General features: G+C 42.3%; 1 protein-coding gene across 3 annotated transcripts in view; it reads left to right on the top strand.

Annotated features, from left to right (window-relative positions):
* Positions 1-8471: 8471 nt before the first annotated feature.
* ARFGEF3 (ARFGEF family member 3) overlaps positions 8472-18611 on the top strand; it is a 201635-nt gene continuing 191495 nt past the window's right edge. For 2 of the 3 annotated variants that reach the window (XM_059941111.1, XM_059941110.1), the window contains exons 1-2: positions 8472-8709; positions 15665-15716. In XM_059941111.1, coding sequence (XP_059797094.1) covers positions 8625-8709; positions 15665-15716 — 137 coding nt within the window. In that variant the 5' untranslated portion in view covers positions 8472-8624. Of the gene's footprint in view, positions 8710-15664; positions 15717-18611 lie in introns of those variants that run through there. The other variant, XM_059941113.1, reaches the window with a different exon arrangement.

Genomic DNA, 18611 nt, shown 5'->3' with positions numbered 1-18611 from the left:
CTATGTGCTATGATGTGAACTAGCAAGTGCTCCAAGGGGAAAAAGTAACTGTAAACATCTGGCTCACTTTTGTGCATTCCCCTTCACTCTAGGATCTTGGCCCTTCAAGTCCTGGCAGTCTTGGTTCCTTTTGATGCCTTCAAACGATGCTTTTAATTTTTTAAATACAGTTTTACAATTGCTTTCAACAGTAAGTTTGTTCCAATATAAGCTGCTGTTATCATAGCCAGAAGCAAAAGTCCAAATGTATCACATTGAAGTACATACTAATTATTACTAAAATAGAAAACTGTTTTGCAAATAAAGGAATCATTTTTCGATGTTAATAATTATTAATATTATCTATTTTGGGTATTTAATTTTTATCCTTATACAAGGGTACACTATATATTATACAAATTACTTAAAATGTATTAAAAAATCATTTACTTTTTTTAAACATCTTTATTGGAGTATAATTGCTTTACAATGGTGTGTTAGTTTCTGCTTTATAACAAAGTGAATCAGCTATACATATACATATATCTCCATATCTCCTCCCTCTTGCATCTCCCTCCCACCCTCCCTATCCCATCCCTCTAGATGGTCACAAAGCACCGAGCTGATCTCCCTGTGCTATCTGGCTGCTTCCCACTAGCTATCTATTTTACATTTGGTAGTGTATATATGTCCATGCCACTCCCTCACTTCGTCCCAGCTTACCCTTCCCCCTCCCTGTGTCCTCAAGTCCATTCTCTATGCCTGTGTCTTTATTCGTGTCCTGCCCCTAGGTTCTTCAGAACATTTTTTTTTTTTTTTTTTAGATTCCATATATATGTGTTAGCATACGGTATTTGTTTTTCTCTTTCTGACTTACTTCACTCTGTATGACAGTCTCTAGGTCCATCCACCTCACTACAAATAACTCAATTTTGTTTCCTTTTATGGTTGAGTAACATTCCACTGTGTATATGTGCCACATCTTCTTTATCCATTCATCTGTCGATGGACACTTAAGTTGCTTCCATGTCCTGGCTATTGTAAATAGAGCTGCAATGAACATTGTGGTACATGACTCTTTTTGAATTATGGTTTTCTCAGGGTATATGCCCAGTAGTGGGATTGCTGGGTCGTATGGTAGTTCTATTTTTAGTTTTTTAAGGAACCTCCATACTGTTCTTCACAGTGGCTGTATCAATTTACATTCCCACCAACAGTGCAAGAGGGTTCCCTTTTCTCCATACCCTCTCCAGCATTTATTGTTTGTAGATTTTTTGATGATGGCCATTCTGACCAGTGTGAGGTGATACCTCATTGTAGTTTTGCATTACTCTAGTAAAAAATCATTTACTTTTTTAAATGCTCAAGATCACAAATGATTTTATAAACCATCTTCAAATTAAATGCTATTTTCCTAGGCTGAATTTAATACAAAATTGAATTTAACCCAAAAATAAGGTTATTTTACTTTTAGATTATACCAGTGCATATTTGGGTTAAATGATGTTGCAAACAAGTCTCATTAATATACTGTGAGTTAGGCATCAGAGTAAGTGAAAAGATCAATGATTTGAATATCAGGTAAAATAAGTTTGGAAGGGAGATTTGAGCTGGAAATATGGATTTAGCACCATCAACCTTTGTGATCAGCATCTGAGGCAATACCAAATTCACTAGGTATTACCACACTTGGAAATTTTGCTGAATTGGGACTGCTTCCTAAATGTTCATAGACAGGGAGCTACTAAGGCTCTCAATACTTCAAGGAAGTCTTCTATGCTCATCTCTCTTTCCCTTTTCCAAACTTTTGGTCCTCTGTCTATTCACTTCTCCTCCTACACTCAATAAATGTCTTCCTAATTCACAAGAAAAGCAGAAGATATCAGGTGTAGCTCCCACGAATTCCTGTCCCCACATCAACAAACTAAACACTATCAAAACTCAGTCTCCTGGCTTCCCCTCCTTGTCTGAAGATTGCCCTTCATCCCCTAACTGGACCAACGACTCTGTCTGTACTGTAAATACCATCTTCCCTATATTCTTAGAACACTTGTTTCACCCATTAGGCTGGCTGCCTCCAACCTCTTCAACTTCTGCCTTCATGTCTTTTTTCTGTATAATATGCTTTCCATCAAATCTCTTGCTGGTCTGGCATTTTTCAAATTTCAGTTCTCTACCCATTAGTGGATTGTGAAATCAATTAGTCTGTTTCATCAGATAATATTCTTTTCAGAAGCAAAGTAATGTGGCACCTTCAATATCAGAATGCCATGTGTTTGTATATTTTAAGTGGTGCTGTCCACATTGCAGCAAGTACTGGGGAAACCTGAGTTGAGTGACAGCTGGTAGAAGGGATGTAATGACTATACACATTGGCTGGGAGTCAGCCAGGCATTCACTCTTCTGTTCACTGGTATCTCATTTGATTTTCTGGATTTGACCATAATGGTATCAGGAAGTTAATGTTTTATAGTTTAATGTGTGTCAGTGTAATTTACAGTTAATCATGAAATGAAGTTTAGAAGAATTTATCCACTATTGGCAAGACTTCCCATCAAGTTTTGGTTATGCGTTTTTTTGGATTAGGTGTAATTGTTAGGCATTTTTTGGCTTTGCAATAATTGTACACTTTAATCAAACCTGTATAAGCTATTCTTAAAATAGTTTATTTTACTATTAGAAGAAATGAGAATGATGATGTAAAAAGCACAGAAGGATGTTCTGGTTGAACTGCCAGATTTGGACCAACAAACAGTGAAAAAACATTGGGAAAAATGTTTCTTTTAATCAATAAATTTTAAAATTTGAGCTTAATCAAAAAAATAAATTCAAGCCTTCTTAATAAAGATTAAATATAGTTTGTCAAATGCTCAACACCACTGAAACTTTATTATTTGTAATATTTTTGCAAATGAAAGCTTAAATTTGTACACACACATATAAACTTGGAAATACAAGCCAAACTGGTTGGTAAGGCCCTCAAATATTTTCAAAGAAAGAAAAAAAGACATAAATTTGTCAACACTATTTCAGGTCAGTTAATGAAAAAGTATTACTATCATATTTAGTTGCATATGTGTGGTGAGAGAGAAAATTACTCACATAGTTACTGAAAAAACTATTCTCGGCATACATGGACATGGTGAATATGATTCTTGATGATAAATCAGCTGAGAAATTTAAAAATATACTTCTAAGTGATAACACATTCTCCTAAACACATTTGTGGTTCTATAGAACATACAGAATAGAATTAATACTTATTAGGCCAATGTGAGCAGACATAGGTTATGTGATTCTACTTAATGAGAGCACTAATATACTTTCAGTTTATGCCAAATATATATGACAAGACAATTTTTATAAAGGATTTATTGTGTTGTTTAAATTTAACTTAACCCATAACTGTTTTAAGTAACTTGATAAAATTAGAAAAATATATTATTTGGAAAACATAAATTAAACTGGTAAATTGTAATAGAATTGCAAGTGATTCAGAAGTAAATATGACCAGGAAACATAACAAAGTAATTTAAAATATTATTAGAAATTACCATCTACTTTACTATTTGGAATTACCGTTTCACACATTGTAAAGATTTGGCATCTTAAGAATTCTACTGAGTCTCTACTGAATCTCTTGAAAACAAATCATAGTTGTTTGATTTCATTAAGAGAAAGCACTTTTGATGTGCTTTCTTCAGAAATGCAAGGTGTGGCTGAGATTAGCTGTCACCCACCAAATCCTCCTCTCTCTTGTCACAGGAACAGAACTGTGGCAGGGGTCCTGGGGGCCCAGATAGACTATATTGTACCCAGGTGTGTCTCTGCAACTGTCTTCACCAATGGAATATAGGAAAATGGATTTGTGTGACATCTACATCTGAGACCTGGACTCATTTACTCTCTCTTCCTCTTCCTGTGAACTAGAACACAACCTGCCTAGGACCCACCCTTGGTCACACAGATGAGAACAACTTGCTCTGGGATGGTAGAGGAGTAAAATGTAAGGTACATGGTCCTTGAATGATCTCCTGGAGCTTCTGTATCAACCTGCACCACCAACTCAGGACTTAATTTAAGCAAGAAATAAAAGTCTGTGTTCTGTAAACCACTGTATTGTTGGATCTTTGTTAGCCTTTCCATTAACTAATATGTGCATATGTTATATCATACTGGAGTAATTGATTGTTATGAGGAAAATACTGATTAAGTTATATGAACTAAAAAAACGGGATTCACATTTTTCTGTTTAAAAGCAATCTCCTTTGGCTAACATTTTTGGAGATGATGTTTCAGTAACAAAATTGGCACATATAACTAGATTTTTTTGACATTTTAAATTAACTGAATTTGGATCTATAGGGAAAAAGTAAAAATATATTTCAAGATCTTGACTATATCCAACAGTTACAAAATACATTTTAAGTAATCACTGTGGTTACTATATGTCCTCAACATTTTGCAACACAGGAAGAGAACATTATTAATGAAAACATTTTGAATGGAATAAAATGAAAGATACTAATAATATTGCAATTATTTGTTTGAAACTTCAAACGTTTCCAAAAAAGAAATTTGAAATATCAAGGAAAAGCATTTAAATAAAAGATCCATTTGTTTTTTAAAATCCCGGATGCATATTTGAGTTAAAGTTGATGCCCAAAGAAGGAAACTAATTACTAATACTTTGTTATTCAAATATCTTGAAGAATGATTATAAATTTATCACCATTTTAGATTAAGATTAAAGAAGACTTCACTGAAATTTGCAATTTCAGTCACTAAGTAGAGTATATCATTATTAATAGCATCCACACCACTTATTTGTGTGTGAACCAGAGTTTTTAACCAACATAACTAAAAACAGTGGAAAGAAATAGACATCAAAGCACAAAGCACCTGTGTCATGCATGTAGCATTGTGTTCATGTCTCCAACCTGGATTGAATTTCCAAACGGGTAAGCGTGCCTGCAACAATGCCTAAAAATCATATTTAATAGTAAGTCTATTTTATTTAACAGTAAGTATTGTTTTAGAAATAAAATTTTTGTTTCAGTTTTTTAATCTAGCTATACATGTACCTATGTGTATACTGGGTGGACTCAGGACATTTTCTGCCGTGAGTTGACATTTTTAAAAAAAAGGTCTTTTAACTATTCTACTGTTACTTTCCTTCACAGCCAACATCTTGAGTGGGTTATTTAGACATGTGTTTCTACCTGCTCTTAATCCACTGCAACCAGATTCTGCCCTCATTATTCTTCTGGGGCAGGCTTCCTGACTAAACTCTCACATCCATTTAATCCTTTGCTGTGTTTATCTTTGTCCTCTCTGTGGCCATTGCCCTTGTTGCCCGGATACTACTTTTATTTCATTTTCCCACCACTTAAAAAAAATAATTTGCAATCATAAAAGTAAAAATGTTCAAGGAAAAATAAACTCACCTATAACCCCATCAGAGATAAACACTGTTAATAGTTTATGTTTATTTTCCATTTATATATATGTACGTATTTTAAAACATACGTACATCCATATCAAATATTTAAATAATAAAATGGGGCTCATTTAGTGCAAAGAAGTACATATCATTTTACAACCTTCTATTTCATTTAACTATACAGTAGAAACTGCTTTTCATGTCATTCAATATTCCTCTCCTGCATTATTCTTAAAGGCTATATACTTTGCTGCTTTATGGATACATACATCATAAATTATTCATCCATTTCTCTGTTGCTGGACATTTAGATAGTTTTCAATTTTTAAAGATAATTGAATGACACACTAAAATCCTTGTGGAAAAAAAATCACAAAACCTTTATCCGCTTCCATAATCACTTGCTTAAGATGAATTTCTAAAAGTGGGATTGCTGGGTTGGAGCCATACCTCTGCTACATACACATTCAGAATCCCTCCAGGAATGGGTACCAAGTTACCCTTCCACCAGCACCCATAACATGAGAGGACCTAATTGGCCAGCTCCTTACTAACACCAGGCAATAGTATTTTAAATATCTTAGCCAATTTTATTAAAAAGAAAATCACCTTTTATTGAAAGATTTTGTGCTCTTTTGATTAGTAGTTGCTTGAACACTTTTCATAGGTTGTGTCATTTGTATTTATTCCTCTGTGAACTGACTTCATAGTATTGCCTATTGTTTTAAAGTGTGCATCTGTTTTTTTTAATACTTTGTAAAAGCTTTTTTTTTTTAAATTTTATTCATTTATTTATTTATTTATGGCTGTGTTGGGTCTTCGTTTCTGTGCGAGGGCTTTCTCTAGTTGCAGCAAGCGGAGGCCACTCTTCATCGCCGTGCGCGGGCCTCTCGCTATCGAGGCCTCTCTTGTTGCGGAGCACAGGCTCCAGACGCGCAGGCTCAGTAGTTGTGGCTCACGGGCCCAGTTGCTCCGTGGCATGTGGGATCTTCCCAGACCAGGGCTCGAACCCGTGTGCCCTGCATTGGCAGGCAGATTCTCAACCACTGCGCCACCAGGGAAGCCCCTTAACTCTTTTTTTTTTTTTTTTTAGCACTGGAAACCTTTCTTCAAATGATGGTTTCATAAGGTGTGTGGATGTGAGTAGAAGGGTCCCTAGGGGGCTAGACTTTGCAAGTTTTGCCTCCTCACTACCAAGAGGGCTTAAGCAGCAGTCTTAACACCCCCATCTGTTGGACACCCTCCTGTGACACTCCCTCTCCTGGCTGCCCTCCCGCACTGCGGGTTTCTAACTGCTCCTTCTCAACCTCCTCTGTGGGCACTTGCTCCTCTGCCCATCATTTGAGGGTAAGATGCCCCCAACTTCCTCTCTGGCCTCCTGCTCTTCCCGTTTGATCCACTGCCTCCCAGCAACCTTTGCCAAATCCTAGGCATCAACAATTCTCAATACTTGATGGTTTCAGATCCTCATTTCTATCACAGAGCCCTGTCCTGAGTTCCTGCCCATAAATAAAACACCCTATGGTATCTCATTACCATTTCACCCCAAACGTGTTCAAAACTGAACTCATATAACCCCTGGATTCCAAACCTTTCTCTTCCTCTCTTCTTTAACTTGGAGGATGGGGCCACCATCCTCCCATTTTCCCAAACAAGAAACCTGGAAGTTATCCCATACGTTACTACCCCAATCAGTCAGTAAATCCTACTGCTTTGACACCTTAAATATCTCTTGCTATATTTTCCTCTGTTCCTTTCCATCTATCATTGGCTTAACTTATTTCTAGATTACTGCAGAATCTTCTTACTCTTTTCCCAGCTGCCAGTCTACTCCTCTGAAATTTAACTTCCTCACTACCACTACAGTTACATTTCTAAAGAACAACAAAAATGCTTAAAATCCTTTCTTAGTTCCCAACCACAGCTTTCACAACAGGGAAAAAAATGAGACTCCAAATAAGACTCCTGCTTTCCTCTCCCTCCTTCCTGCAGCAACCATCCTAGGGCTCCCATCGCTAAACCCGACTTGAAGTTCCTGAAACACAGGTGCTCTCCCAAGAGTAGAGGCCCTGCCTCACACTGCCTTCCCCATCTGGCCCCCCACGTCCGCCTCCCAAGTTCAGCCTGAAGGTTCTTCACTGCGGAAGCTTTCTCTTTCCACCTCTCCCACCCCTACCCAAGTCAGGTAGCCCTTGTGCGCCACACCCCCGCCCGGCCCCCAAGTTCAGCCTGAAGGTTCTTCACTGCGGAAGCTTTCTCTTTCCACCTCTCCCACCCCTACCCAAGTCAGGTAGCCCTTGTGCGCCACACCCCCGCCCGCCCCCGCCTTTATTTTTCTTCAGAGGAAAACAATTCAGGTCAACAGAGGAAGGGAAAGGGAAGAAAGAGAGATTTTTAAAAGGGGTTTTGGATGCAAGAGTGTGTTTCGAGTCCAAATCTTGTTGCTTTGGGAAGTACCTTAACCTGTGTATAATGAGGATGTTCATCACACACACACACACACACACACACACACATACACACATATACACACGTGAGATGGTGTGGAATCCATGGTTGGGCAGAATCACAGTCTATTCCCCGGTAGCGCCCGGGCCTTGCACCGAGCCTGGCACAGAGGGCGGCCCAGAAGAGCTGCTCATCACTAACGAGGGAGCAGCGCCTGGACCGCGGGACGCAGAGGGCGCCACGCCGCGGCGCCGGGAGCTCCGCGAGCCGGGGCCGGGCCGCCCCAACTCCGCCCGCCCCGGATGGGGGTGTGGCGGGAGCAGCGACGAGGCCCCTCCCCGCCCGCTGCCGGCCGCCGCCAGACGCTCCCTCGGGCCGAGCTCGGCCAACGCCCAGCCGGCCAGCCAGCCCAGGACGTCCACCTCCACCTTTCCGCGGGCCTCCGTGCCCCCGGGACCGCCTCGGGGGCCGGGGCCGAGTCGCGGCCTCCGATCCCCAGCCCACCGTCGCCGTGGCCGTCGCCGCGCGCGGGGCGCACCTGACCGGGCGGGCGGGGCGGCGGGCGGGGCTCCGGGCCTGACGTGGCGGCGGCATGGAGCGGGCGTGATTCATCAGCCGCCGCGCGGGGTCGGAGCGGGGCGAGCGCAGTGGCCGCCTAGGCGCCCAGGGCCGGGTTGCGGTGGCGGCGGCGTCCCCACCGGGCCTCGCGTGCGCTCCCCTTGCTGTCTGCGGCCGGCCCCCGGCGAAGGTCAAGATGGAAGAGATCCTAAGGAAGCTGCAGAAGGAAGCGTCCGGGAGCAAGTACAAAGCCATCAAAGAGAGCTGCACCTGGGCCCTGGGTAAGCGCGCCGAGCGGGGCGCGGGGCGTAGGGCACCTGCCGGTGGGTCCTTCTCGCCGCCGCCGGAGGGTCGCGCGGGCTGGGTGCAATGGCCCCTCTGCGTGGGGGGGTTTCGCTGAGCATCTGTGACCGAAGCATTTCGCGCAATTGCCAGAGTTGCCTCGGTAAACTGATGTGTGATATGCGAATTTGGGTTCGGGCGTTGACATCCATCCGCCTCCCCTCTGGTCTCTATCTTCTTCCAAACCTTATCGGGGAAACGCCGTCCTCCCCTCCGGGCGGCCCCTTTCTTCAGATCCCCAGCACGGCGGACGGTGGTCACCCATCTCCGCCGAGTCAGGACCGCAAGCCGGTGGGAATCCAGGGGCCTGATTCCTAAGCGCCTGTGGGCAAGAGGGAAGTTGAACCATCAACCCCGATCTCAAAACCTTGGCGAGTGTAACCGGGAAGGAATAGCTTATTTAATTTGATTTTCCTGATAGAGGCCAGCTTGTTAAGTATTAGCTTTCATGGTTATTCTACATGAAGAATAACATACGGGTGGGATGGTGTTACCTCTGCAATTCTGTTGTCGTCTGCCCTTCGGACAGGTGGGATTTTAGATTTGTGAGCTGTGCAAGCATTGAAAGAAGTTCCAGGTAGCAAATTTGTGTTTCCCATCAGACTCAGGTTGTAGAACTCAACCTCGGAGAAAACTGAATGACATTCCAATTAGGCAAGAACGTGGGCAATCAAAATTGTCTGAGTGGGAATGCAGAGAGATCAGGAGCATACTTAGGTGACAGTGATGCTTTAGGAGAAGAAAAAGGAAAGGCGAAGGAGAAACCAGGGCAGCTCTCTTGGCCTCTGGCCTTGCCCAAGCCTGCATGTGATTCCTCAGTCGCCACTTAATTAAAACATAAAATTGAATCCCTTTCTCTCTCAACCAAAGAGCCATCAGCGCTTGTCATGACACTGTACTGTGGTACAGCCTGAAAAGAGATAGAGAAGGGCTATTAGCAGGTTTTCCACTAAATGGAGAATTCTGATGGTGCTTTAGGTGGTGACTCGGTTAATATTTAGAAGGTCTGAATTCACGTATGTTTGAGCGTGTGTGTACAAACAATCACAGCCACATCGTTTTTTTCATGTCTGCCTGTCATCACAAAATTCCCTAGAATGTTGTCTAGGAAGTTTATCTTATAGGCAGAATCAGAACTTGACCATTTGTTTACTGTTAGAGAGAAAAAAAAATGGACCAGGTACATAAGTGAGAAGCAAGGCTCTTAAAGCCACAGTACTATTTTTGCATTGCCATTGTCATTCAGCAGAGTGATCAGGGTAGATTCTCAAATGCCTCTAATGAAGGGTCACAGATGGCTGGGTAACATAATAAAGCAGGGCTGACTGCACTCTAAACATGCTATTCCTTGTACTCGTTATTATTTTGCTGTAAGTTAAGCAGATTTAGATAACAGGGAGGAGGAGAGGAATCTAGTATTTTTAATTTTAATTTTGATACTCAACATCTTGTTAAGTTAAAGTGCAGTGTTGCATTGTTTAGGTCCTTGAAGTGACTGGGAAGCCCAGAGCTGAGGCAGGTAGATGATCTGAGCAGAGCCTGGAGTCCAGCCTGCCTGGAAGAGTAGATGTGATTCTTTTCCCAGTGGCTGTTCTTAGTGAGCAAGAGGAGATGGGAGCTCATGAAACACTTAAATAACGGTGCGGGGAATTCATTGTGCAGGTTGGAATGAGTAAACCAGGAAAAGAGATCAAGGAAGAGGGGATGAATGTGGGGTCAGGGGTGTGTTGGGGGGATTGGTGTGAGCTGGTGGGGCTTTTGAAGTAAATTGGACTTGGAGAATGGGTAAGCTGTGGGTTTCTTCTCTTCTTCTTCTATCCTCCTCTGTACTGAGCAGTGGGGATAGAAAGATGAATAAAATGCTCTCTCCCTATAATTAGTTTGTTGGAAGGGTATGTTGGAGGGTGCATGAGGCAGAAACAAAGACATGAAGGTATGGTTTCCTGTTCTCTTTCCCACTCCAATCCATTTTCCACTGGTCCATCTTTTTTTTTTTTTTTTTGCTATAAAACGCTTTTCGCTCCTCAACCCCCATACTTTTTTTTTTTTAGAGTAAAGTGTGAATTCCTTAGAATGCTCTTTGGAATCTAGCCCCAGCCTTCTTCCCCATCGCCCCCATAGCAAGTGTTCGTCGGTCCCCAGTAAGCCACGTACTTTCTTGTACATGCCGTGTGCTGCCCACTTCTCTGCCTGGGCTCGTGCTAATCCTTCTGCCACAGCTTCCCTTTCCAGAATCCCAAGGCCCAGCTCACATACGAAGCCTCCCCGGAGCTCTGCCGTCGAATCAGTTGCTCCTCTGGGCTCTGAGCCCTGCTCTCAGGACCCTCTTATAGCACCTGCTGCTGGGGATTATAGTGGGTTATGCACAAAGCTCCTCTTTTAGGGGCAGGATGACTGAGAAATATACTGGATTCAGGAGACCAAAAAAACTGATTCAAGCAGACTGAAGCAAAATAGCATGTATTCACTCTATGAACTAAATACCCCTTGGAAGGCTAGCTGTGAGTTGAGTTTGGTTCAGGAATTAGATGCTGTTTCAAGGACCTCGCTCTGCTCTTTTGGGATTTTGAGCACCCAGCATGAGTCTCCACAGCTTTGGGTTCATGAATCAGCACACTTAGACCATCTCAGGAGAGAGGGATCGTCTCTGACTTAGACCATCATGGGAGAGACGGGTCATCTCACACTTGGGCCATTATAGGGAAGAGGGGTCACCATGACATTTAGACCATCCTGGGAAAGAGTCATGTCTTATCAAAAGTACCATTGGAGAGAGGGGTCATCTTCACACTTATTCCATCTCAGAAGAAAGAGCTCATCTCCCACTTGGACTATTATAGGAGAAAGACATTTAGACCATCACAGGAGAGAGGAATCATCTCCCATTAAAACTGTCACAGAAGAAAGAGAGAGAGCATCTCCACATTTAGGCCTTTACAGGAGAAAGGGGTCATTTCCCACTAGGCCTATCATGAGATCATCTCAAGAGAGTGGGGCTCTTCCAGTCACTCCCACCCAGTCCTTGGTGTCACAGTTCTCTCTTTGTCCTGATGGGTTGAGTATGTATCCTTGAACCAGTCCTCTGGGCTAGCTGGCTACAAGGCCCAGTGAAATCCCAGAGTCAGGGAAGGATGGCTTCCTCAAAACAAAATTAGGGTTTGCTGCTTCAGAGGCAGCGGAGTGGACGCCAGTCAACCAAAGCAACAAATGTCTACAGTGTAGACGTGAGCTTCTTGAGCATAGGGACTGTTGCTTATGCTTGTCTGTGGCTTCTGCACCTACAATATGAGAGGCACATGTTCAGTACATAAATAAATCAACATGTTAATGTCTTATTTGGGTTTTAAGTGATATTCGTCTTGTTTTCTAGTTATATATGCTCATTTTAGAATATTGAAAAATTTTCGAACACTATAAAGAAAAAATTAAAATCACCCATAATGTCACCACCCAGAGAAAACACTAATCACATTTTGGAGTATTTCCCTTCTGCAAAGGGTTATACATATATGGCAGATTGTTACTTGTTTTTTAACTTCAGCTTTTCTTCTACTTTATTATTAATATGTCTCTGAAAATCAGTTTTCTTAATGGCTGCATAATAACGGGCAAGGAACATGTATGTACTTTTTCTCTATTTTAAGCTATCTAGGTTAGATACTTTTCTTGTCAGTGAGGAAATGGTCTGACTAAAGAATAGAAAAGAACAAGGGACTGGGTCAGCGTGTGGAGAGCCTGAAAGAATAGCATTCTCCTTCAAGCACTGGCAATCCTGGAGTCTTGGGAGCTGGGAATGGCAGGATGAACTAGAATGGCAGAACATTAGAACTGGACCATGTCCCTTTTAGAAACTTTAGGTGTTTGCACATATCAGGGAGCTGCTGTAGAATGGATTTGGAAAACGGAGAAGAGAAAGAAAATTAGAGGCCTGAATACCAAGTAAGAGAAGAAGGATGGTCTATCTAACCACCATGCTTCCGTCTATCTTTCCATCCGCTTTTCCTTCCAGCCACAGCATCTGTTACCTTCACAGCTAAACTTCTTAAAAAGTGAATGTAACTAAACATACTGTATAGCACAGGGAACTCTACTTAATGCACTGTGGTGACCTAAATGGGAAGGAAATCCAAAAAAGAGGGGACATATGTACATGTATAGCTGATTCATTTTGCCATACAGTAGAAACTAACACAACATTGTAAAGCAACTATACTCCAATAAAAATTAATAATAAAAAAAAAGTGAATGTGGTGATTGTGTCCACATCCTCACTTCCTGCTCACTTTTCAACTCACTGCGATCTGACTTTCTCCTCTGTTCTTCCACCAACTGAAGAATAAGGTACCCAGACCTCAGTCTAGCAGACCATTCTCACATCCCTCTTACCAGTCCTCTCAGCCACATTGGGCCCCCACTTGACCTTGGCCTCATGCCCGCACCCCGCCTGTTTCGATCGTACCTCTTGCGCTGCTCCGTCTCCTTTGCAGCTCCAGCTCCTCCCCAGCCTAAAAGTTTGCGTTTCACAAGAATGAGCCATGAGCTCTCGTCTCTGACTCGCAGCCCGACTGGAGTTGAACACTTTCAGAGCCACAGCTTCAGTTCAGTTTCTGAGAATGCGATGCCCACATTTACATCCCTGGGCTTCACCTGTGCTCTGACATGCAACCCCCGATGCAGCTTCCTACCCGGCGTCCCTTCTGGAACAGGATGGGCTCATTATGGCTGCTCTGTGACTGCCTTTCTCTTTTCCCTTTCCTCTAGCTCTCTGCTAGTGCTTGTAGAGTTGGGCACTGTTGCACATCCTGAGTTGAATATAAACTCTTCTGTGTGATGGGGAAAACCACAGCGATATTGTTGGTCAGCGTCAGACCCTCTTCTTGGGAAGCAGCGTCAAGTTGTCCTGGGCGCTGGCTCTGCCCTGCTGACTGCTGGCCTGGGCTCAGCCATGAGATGCAGGCTCACTCCCTGCATCTGCATCTCAGGGTTTTGTTTTCTCATTATCCTGTCTCATCTTAAGAACTGACTTCAGTCCTTCTACTTCCTCCCTTGGCCTTGTGGCCGCAGCATCACCGACCCTCCTCATCCGTCTTTCTATTCTGCTAACTGTCTGGCTTACACCCACTGTTCTGCCCCATGGACCACAGCGGGCCCAGATGCTATCGTCATGTTTTGGCCTGTTCTTAGTCCTGAGTCTCAGGGATACATTTGGTGTCCACTGTTCCCTCTGATCTGTTAGCAGGGTGGGGAGAGATGTTTCTCCTTCCCCAATAAAAATAGTTCAGATCGACAGGGCTTGTTGACTCTAAACAATGAAGAGAGAAGGCAAGAGTTTGAACAGAAAAACTGGAGACCGGTTGGAGTGTGTGATGTTGTGATTTATAATAAGAAATATATATATTGGTCTTGGTCCCTGTTTCTGGCTCAGAGCTCCTAAAACCCTTGGAATTTCCCAAGTGAAGAGAGCTATAGAGTCATTTGTTAGGGTAATGAAGTGATTGTTGGACCACACCTACGGATGGGGGCTGGCTGCCAGGAAAACCATCCTTTTCAGTCCCACCCCCCCTGACCTCCACAGAGGGCCCCCCTGACCTCCACAGAGGGGAGAGGAGCTGAAGACTGAGTTCATACACCAATGGCCAATCAATCATGCCTATGTAATGAAGCCTCCGTAAAACCCCCAAAAGGATGGGGTTTGGAGCACTTCCCGGCGGATGAACACAGGAACATTTGGCGAGAGTGGTACACCCAGAGAGCACGGACTCTCTCTGCCCTTTCTCCACAGCTTGCCACATGCATCTCTAGCATCTGGCTGTTCCTGAGTTATATCCTTCTGTAACATACCAGTAATCTACTAGGTGAAAGTTCCTCTGAGTTCTGTGAGCCATTCTAGCAAATTAATTAAACCCAAGGAGGGGGTTGTTGGAAACTTTAATTTCTGGCCAGTCGGTCAGAAGCCCATGTGACAACCGGACTTGAGATTGGCATCTGAAGGTGGGGTTGCGGGGGGGGGGGGTGTTACAGGCTTGTAGGATTGAGCCCAAATCTGTGGGATCTGATGCTCTCTCCAGTTCGTGTCAGAGTTGAGTTAAATTGGAGGACACCCAGCTGCTGTCAGGGAATTGCTTGTTGGTGTGGGAAAACCATCCCCCCCCCCAACCCTGACACGTGTGCACGCGTACACACACACACACATACACACACACACATTGGAATTGGGTGCAGGATTGTTGGAGCTATTGAAATAGAACGGTTTTTATTTCTGAAGAGAATAGTGAATGTTTCATTATCTCAACAACTGGAGGCAGCAAGAGGGTGAATGAATAATCCTCAACAATGGTAAAGTACTGGACATCCAGGTCAGAGTTATGAGACTTGGGGGTGAGCCTCTCAGTCAGAATCCTTAACTATAGTATGATTTTTAGAAAGTTTCATCTGCCGTGTCATAAATGTGTGTGAGATGAACTGTTGCATAAAGTGCTTTGTGAACTTGAAAGTCTCTCACAAGTATAAGTTATTATTTAAGGGTATTAAAACGGTATTTTTTCAAGGAAATAGCTTTCCTTTCTCTATTGTTATTGCAAGAATATAGCATTTTTAGCCAGTTGTAACTAGATTAAATTGGCACTCTGTTTCCGGTTAGGAATTTAACTATTTATTCTGTCTCTAAGCGAAATGCGTCCTAATCTTTAAGCTCTGAGAGGAAGTCTTGTGGGCTAGCAAAGGAAAAGGATTTTTAAGTATGGATGATTTGCATGCAGATAATTGAGAATTGACTAATTTATAATTATAGGAATTTCCAGGGGGGAAAAAAGAAACTAACAGTGAAATTTGTATACAATTTAAATTCTCAGTCTTTACATATTTATTTTTAACTTTGTAATTTTCCCTTTGCAGAAACCCTGGATAGTGTGGATACCATTGTCAAGATCCCTCCACACTTGCTGAGGTAAGGAGACTGGAGTTGTATAATATAGTGGAAGTAAAAATTACCCGCTGTGCTTTCCTGAAGGGCCAGAAAACCTCACTGGTTTATAGCATTTTACTTGCTGACTGGTGGCTTTTTTGCATCAGTGAACTGGGATATTTCATGAGGTTAGCATGATGGGAAGCTGATTGCACTGATTTCTACCTGTCCTGGAGTGAGTGAAGTCAGTAATCCAAAGGAACCAGCTGTGGAAGTCAGGGATGAAAGGATAAAATTGGTCAAGGAGAGAAATGACCGAAATCTAAGTGAGGATGTGGACGGTGGACAGAATCTTCCACTGTGAGTTGGGAAATGGCGCCCCCTTAGTGGGAGAGCAGCCCTGCACCATGTGGGTTGGATTTAAGCTCTCACTGGCCCCTTGGTTGGACACCATCTCACAAACTCTATAGGCATCAGCAGCAGCCCTGAGACAGTGAATCTATCTCCCCACTTCCTCAACTCTTCCCACTCCCCACCCCCCTCCACCATCATGAGAGAAATACATGCTTTTTGTGGAAACTGGGAAAGAGCAAATAAGAAACTTACCCATAATTACACCACCTAAGGGTAACCACTGAAAACGGTTTAATAGAGGTTCTTAATAGACTTTCCCCCCAGCACACATACAAATTAATATGAAGTTTTATTTACAAGTTTGTTTCTTGCTTGTGTTTTCGGTCAGCACCACATGAAGAACATTTTCTAATGTCAATATATGTTCTTCAAATTAAAATATTGCATATATGTCCATTGTATGGCTGCTGCAACATGAATTATTTCACAGTTTTCTTATTGTTAGACATTTGGATCGTTTCCAGATATTTCTTTGAGATTATTAAAAACAATCTTTTGTTGCATATAGTTTCTATATTGTCAGGACACTGATTTATTAGGTATTTTCTGTCTTTTCAAGTAGATTGAACAAGAATTATGTTTCTGTCTTTTTTAAAAATGTATTACTTCTCCTGTAGTGTCTGCTACAGGCTAATATATTGTAAGATAATTCATGTGTTAATCAAACCAAGTGTACTTTTGTGGGTATAAAGCTTCTAAATGGGTAGAATGTCTGGCAGCAACATTCTTGCCCGGAGGAGGTATATTCCAGCTGGGGTATCCATGTGAAAACACTCCAAGAGATACGAAGGCATGGATGGTTTAAAGGAGACGATTTCCCAATTTCTGTAGGTACCCCTGTCTTAAAATTATTTGCTTCAGAACTGATTTTGCCACGTCTCCTTTTCCATTTCACTTCTTAACCTTCTCCTGCCTGACAAAGGACAGCTGTTACCCATCCCATCCTGAATCTGACTGTGGTGTGTTTTCCTGGGGTGCAAAACCCTCTTCCTACCAGCAAAGGACTGTGAAAATATTAGTGTCTGTGTTGATAAAGGGGATGAATAAAGTGATCAGGGCACACATCTTTTTGCAGGTTAGTTTTTACTTCTTGGCTTTCAACAAAATTGAAGGCGGACCTAATCTAGTTATGAGATAATAGACAAAAAGATTTTTTGATGATAAATCTCCTTCATTCCTTTCTTATATAAAAAAGGTTTCTTATTGCTTACGTCTTTAAACGTGGGAAAAAAGGTATGGAATTGATGTTAAACCCCACCTTCTTATAGCAATAGAGAATATTCATCTATAGATATATGAACTAGTTGAGAAAAATAAACAAGCCCTGTCCATTTCTTTAGAAATACATTTCCAATAAAATTGTAATTTCCATGTTAACTATATTAACATTCTTATAATTATTAATGTTGTTTGGATCAGTCATTTGCATCAGAAGAAAATGGAACACTTTTAAGCCTTATAGCCACAGGAAATTTTTAAAAATCACTTTATACACATTTTTGTTACAGAGAAATGTAATAGGGAGATTAATAAAATCAAGTGTTAAAGCATGTTATATCAAGAGAAAATTCCCTGGTTGGGGGTGGGGGTAAAGTGGAAACACAAGTTCCAGGAGACAAGAGAACAATACAGCCTTTTTTACTCTAAAAGAAGAGTTTGTTCACGTATTTTTTGATGGATGAAGGTGGTTTTCAAATTGGTGTGGTATTTGGATTTCATTAGATACCTTGAAATGAGTGATATGTTTTAATTAAAATTTTACTAATTCCAATATGCCAGAATTACAGCCTTTGCAGTTAATTAAAATTATGGTTGAGAAATTTAAATGTCAACTTAAAATGTGTGAAAAATGGAATTTTAAAATTTTCTTAGTGGCTGTAAGAGTGAAAACATTTTTTTTAAATTTTATTTATTTATTTTATTTTTATTTATGGCTGTGTTGGGTCTTCGTTTCTGTGCGAGGGCTTTCTCTAGTTGCGGCAAGCGGGGGCCACTCTTCATCGCGGTGCGCGGGCCTCTCACTATCGCGGCCTCTCTTGTTGCAGAGCACAGGCTCCAGACGCGCAGGCTCAGTAGTTGTGGCTCACGGGCCTAGTTGCTCCGCGGCATGTGGGATCTTCCCAGATCAGGGCTCGAACCCGTGTCCCCTGCATTGGCAGGCAGATTCTCAACCACTGCGCCACCAGGGAAGCCCTGAGTGAAAGCATTTGATGACACTGCTCTAAAGGTTGTTTCTCTATCCAAAGGGTTGTTGAAACTACAGTGAGACTTTCTATGGCTTTGGGTCTGTGATAAGGTTTGCCTTCAGGGTTAGGGGCAAGAAGGTGATGATGATACCAGAAGAGGCTCCTACAGTGCCTGGGAATGTTCATCAAAAGACAACTGGCATTTTCCAACTCTAGGTGTGTGTGTGACCAAATGAGTTGGAGAAAATACAGTGTTAATGGGCCATGTTTGATCCCGTTTAGCCACTGAGCGTTACTTTTGTCCATGGTCTTGAGCTTTACCCCAGAGCCAGCTGGC

Source organism: Balaenoptera ricei, chromosome 12, assembly GCF_028023285.1.
Source record: "Balaenoptera ricei isolate mBalRic1 chromosome 12, mBalRic1.hap2, whole genome shotgun sequence".
Classification (NCBI taxonomy): Eukaryota; Metazoa; Chordata; class Mammalia; order Artiodactyla; family Balaenopteridae; genus Balaenoptera; species Balaenoptera ricei.
The sequence above is the reverse complement of the archived record's forward strand: the minus strand, read 5'-3'. Positions and strand labels throughout refer to the sequence as shown.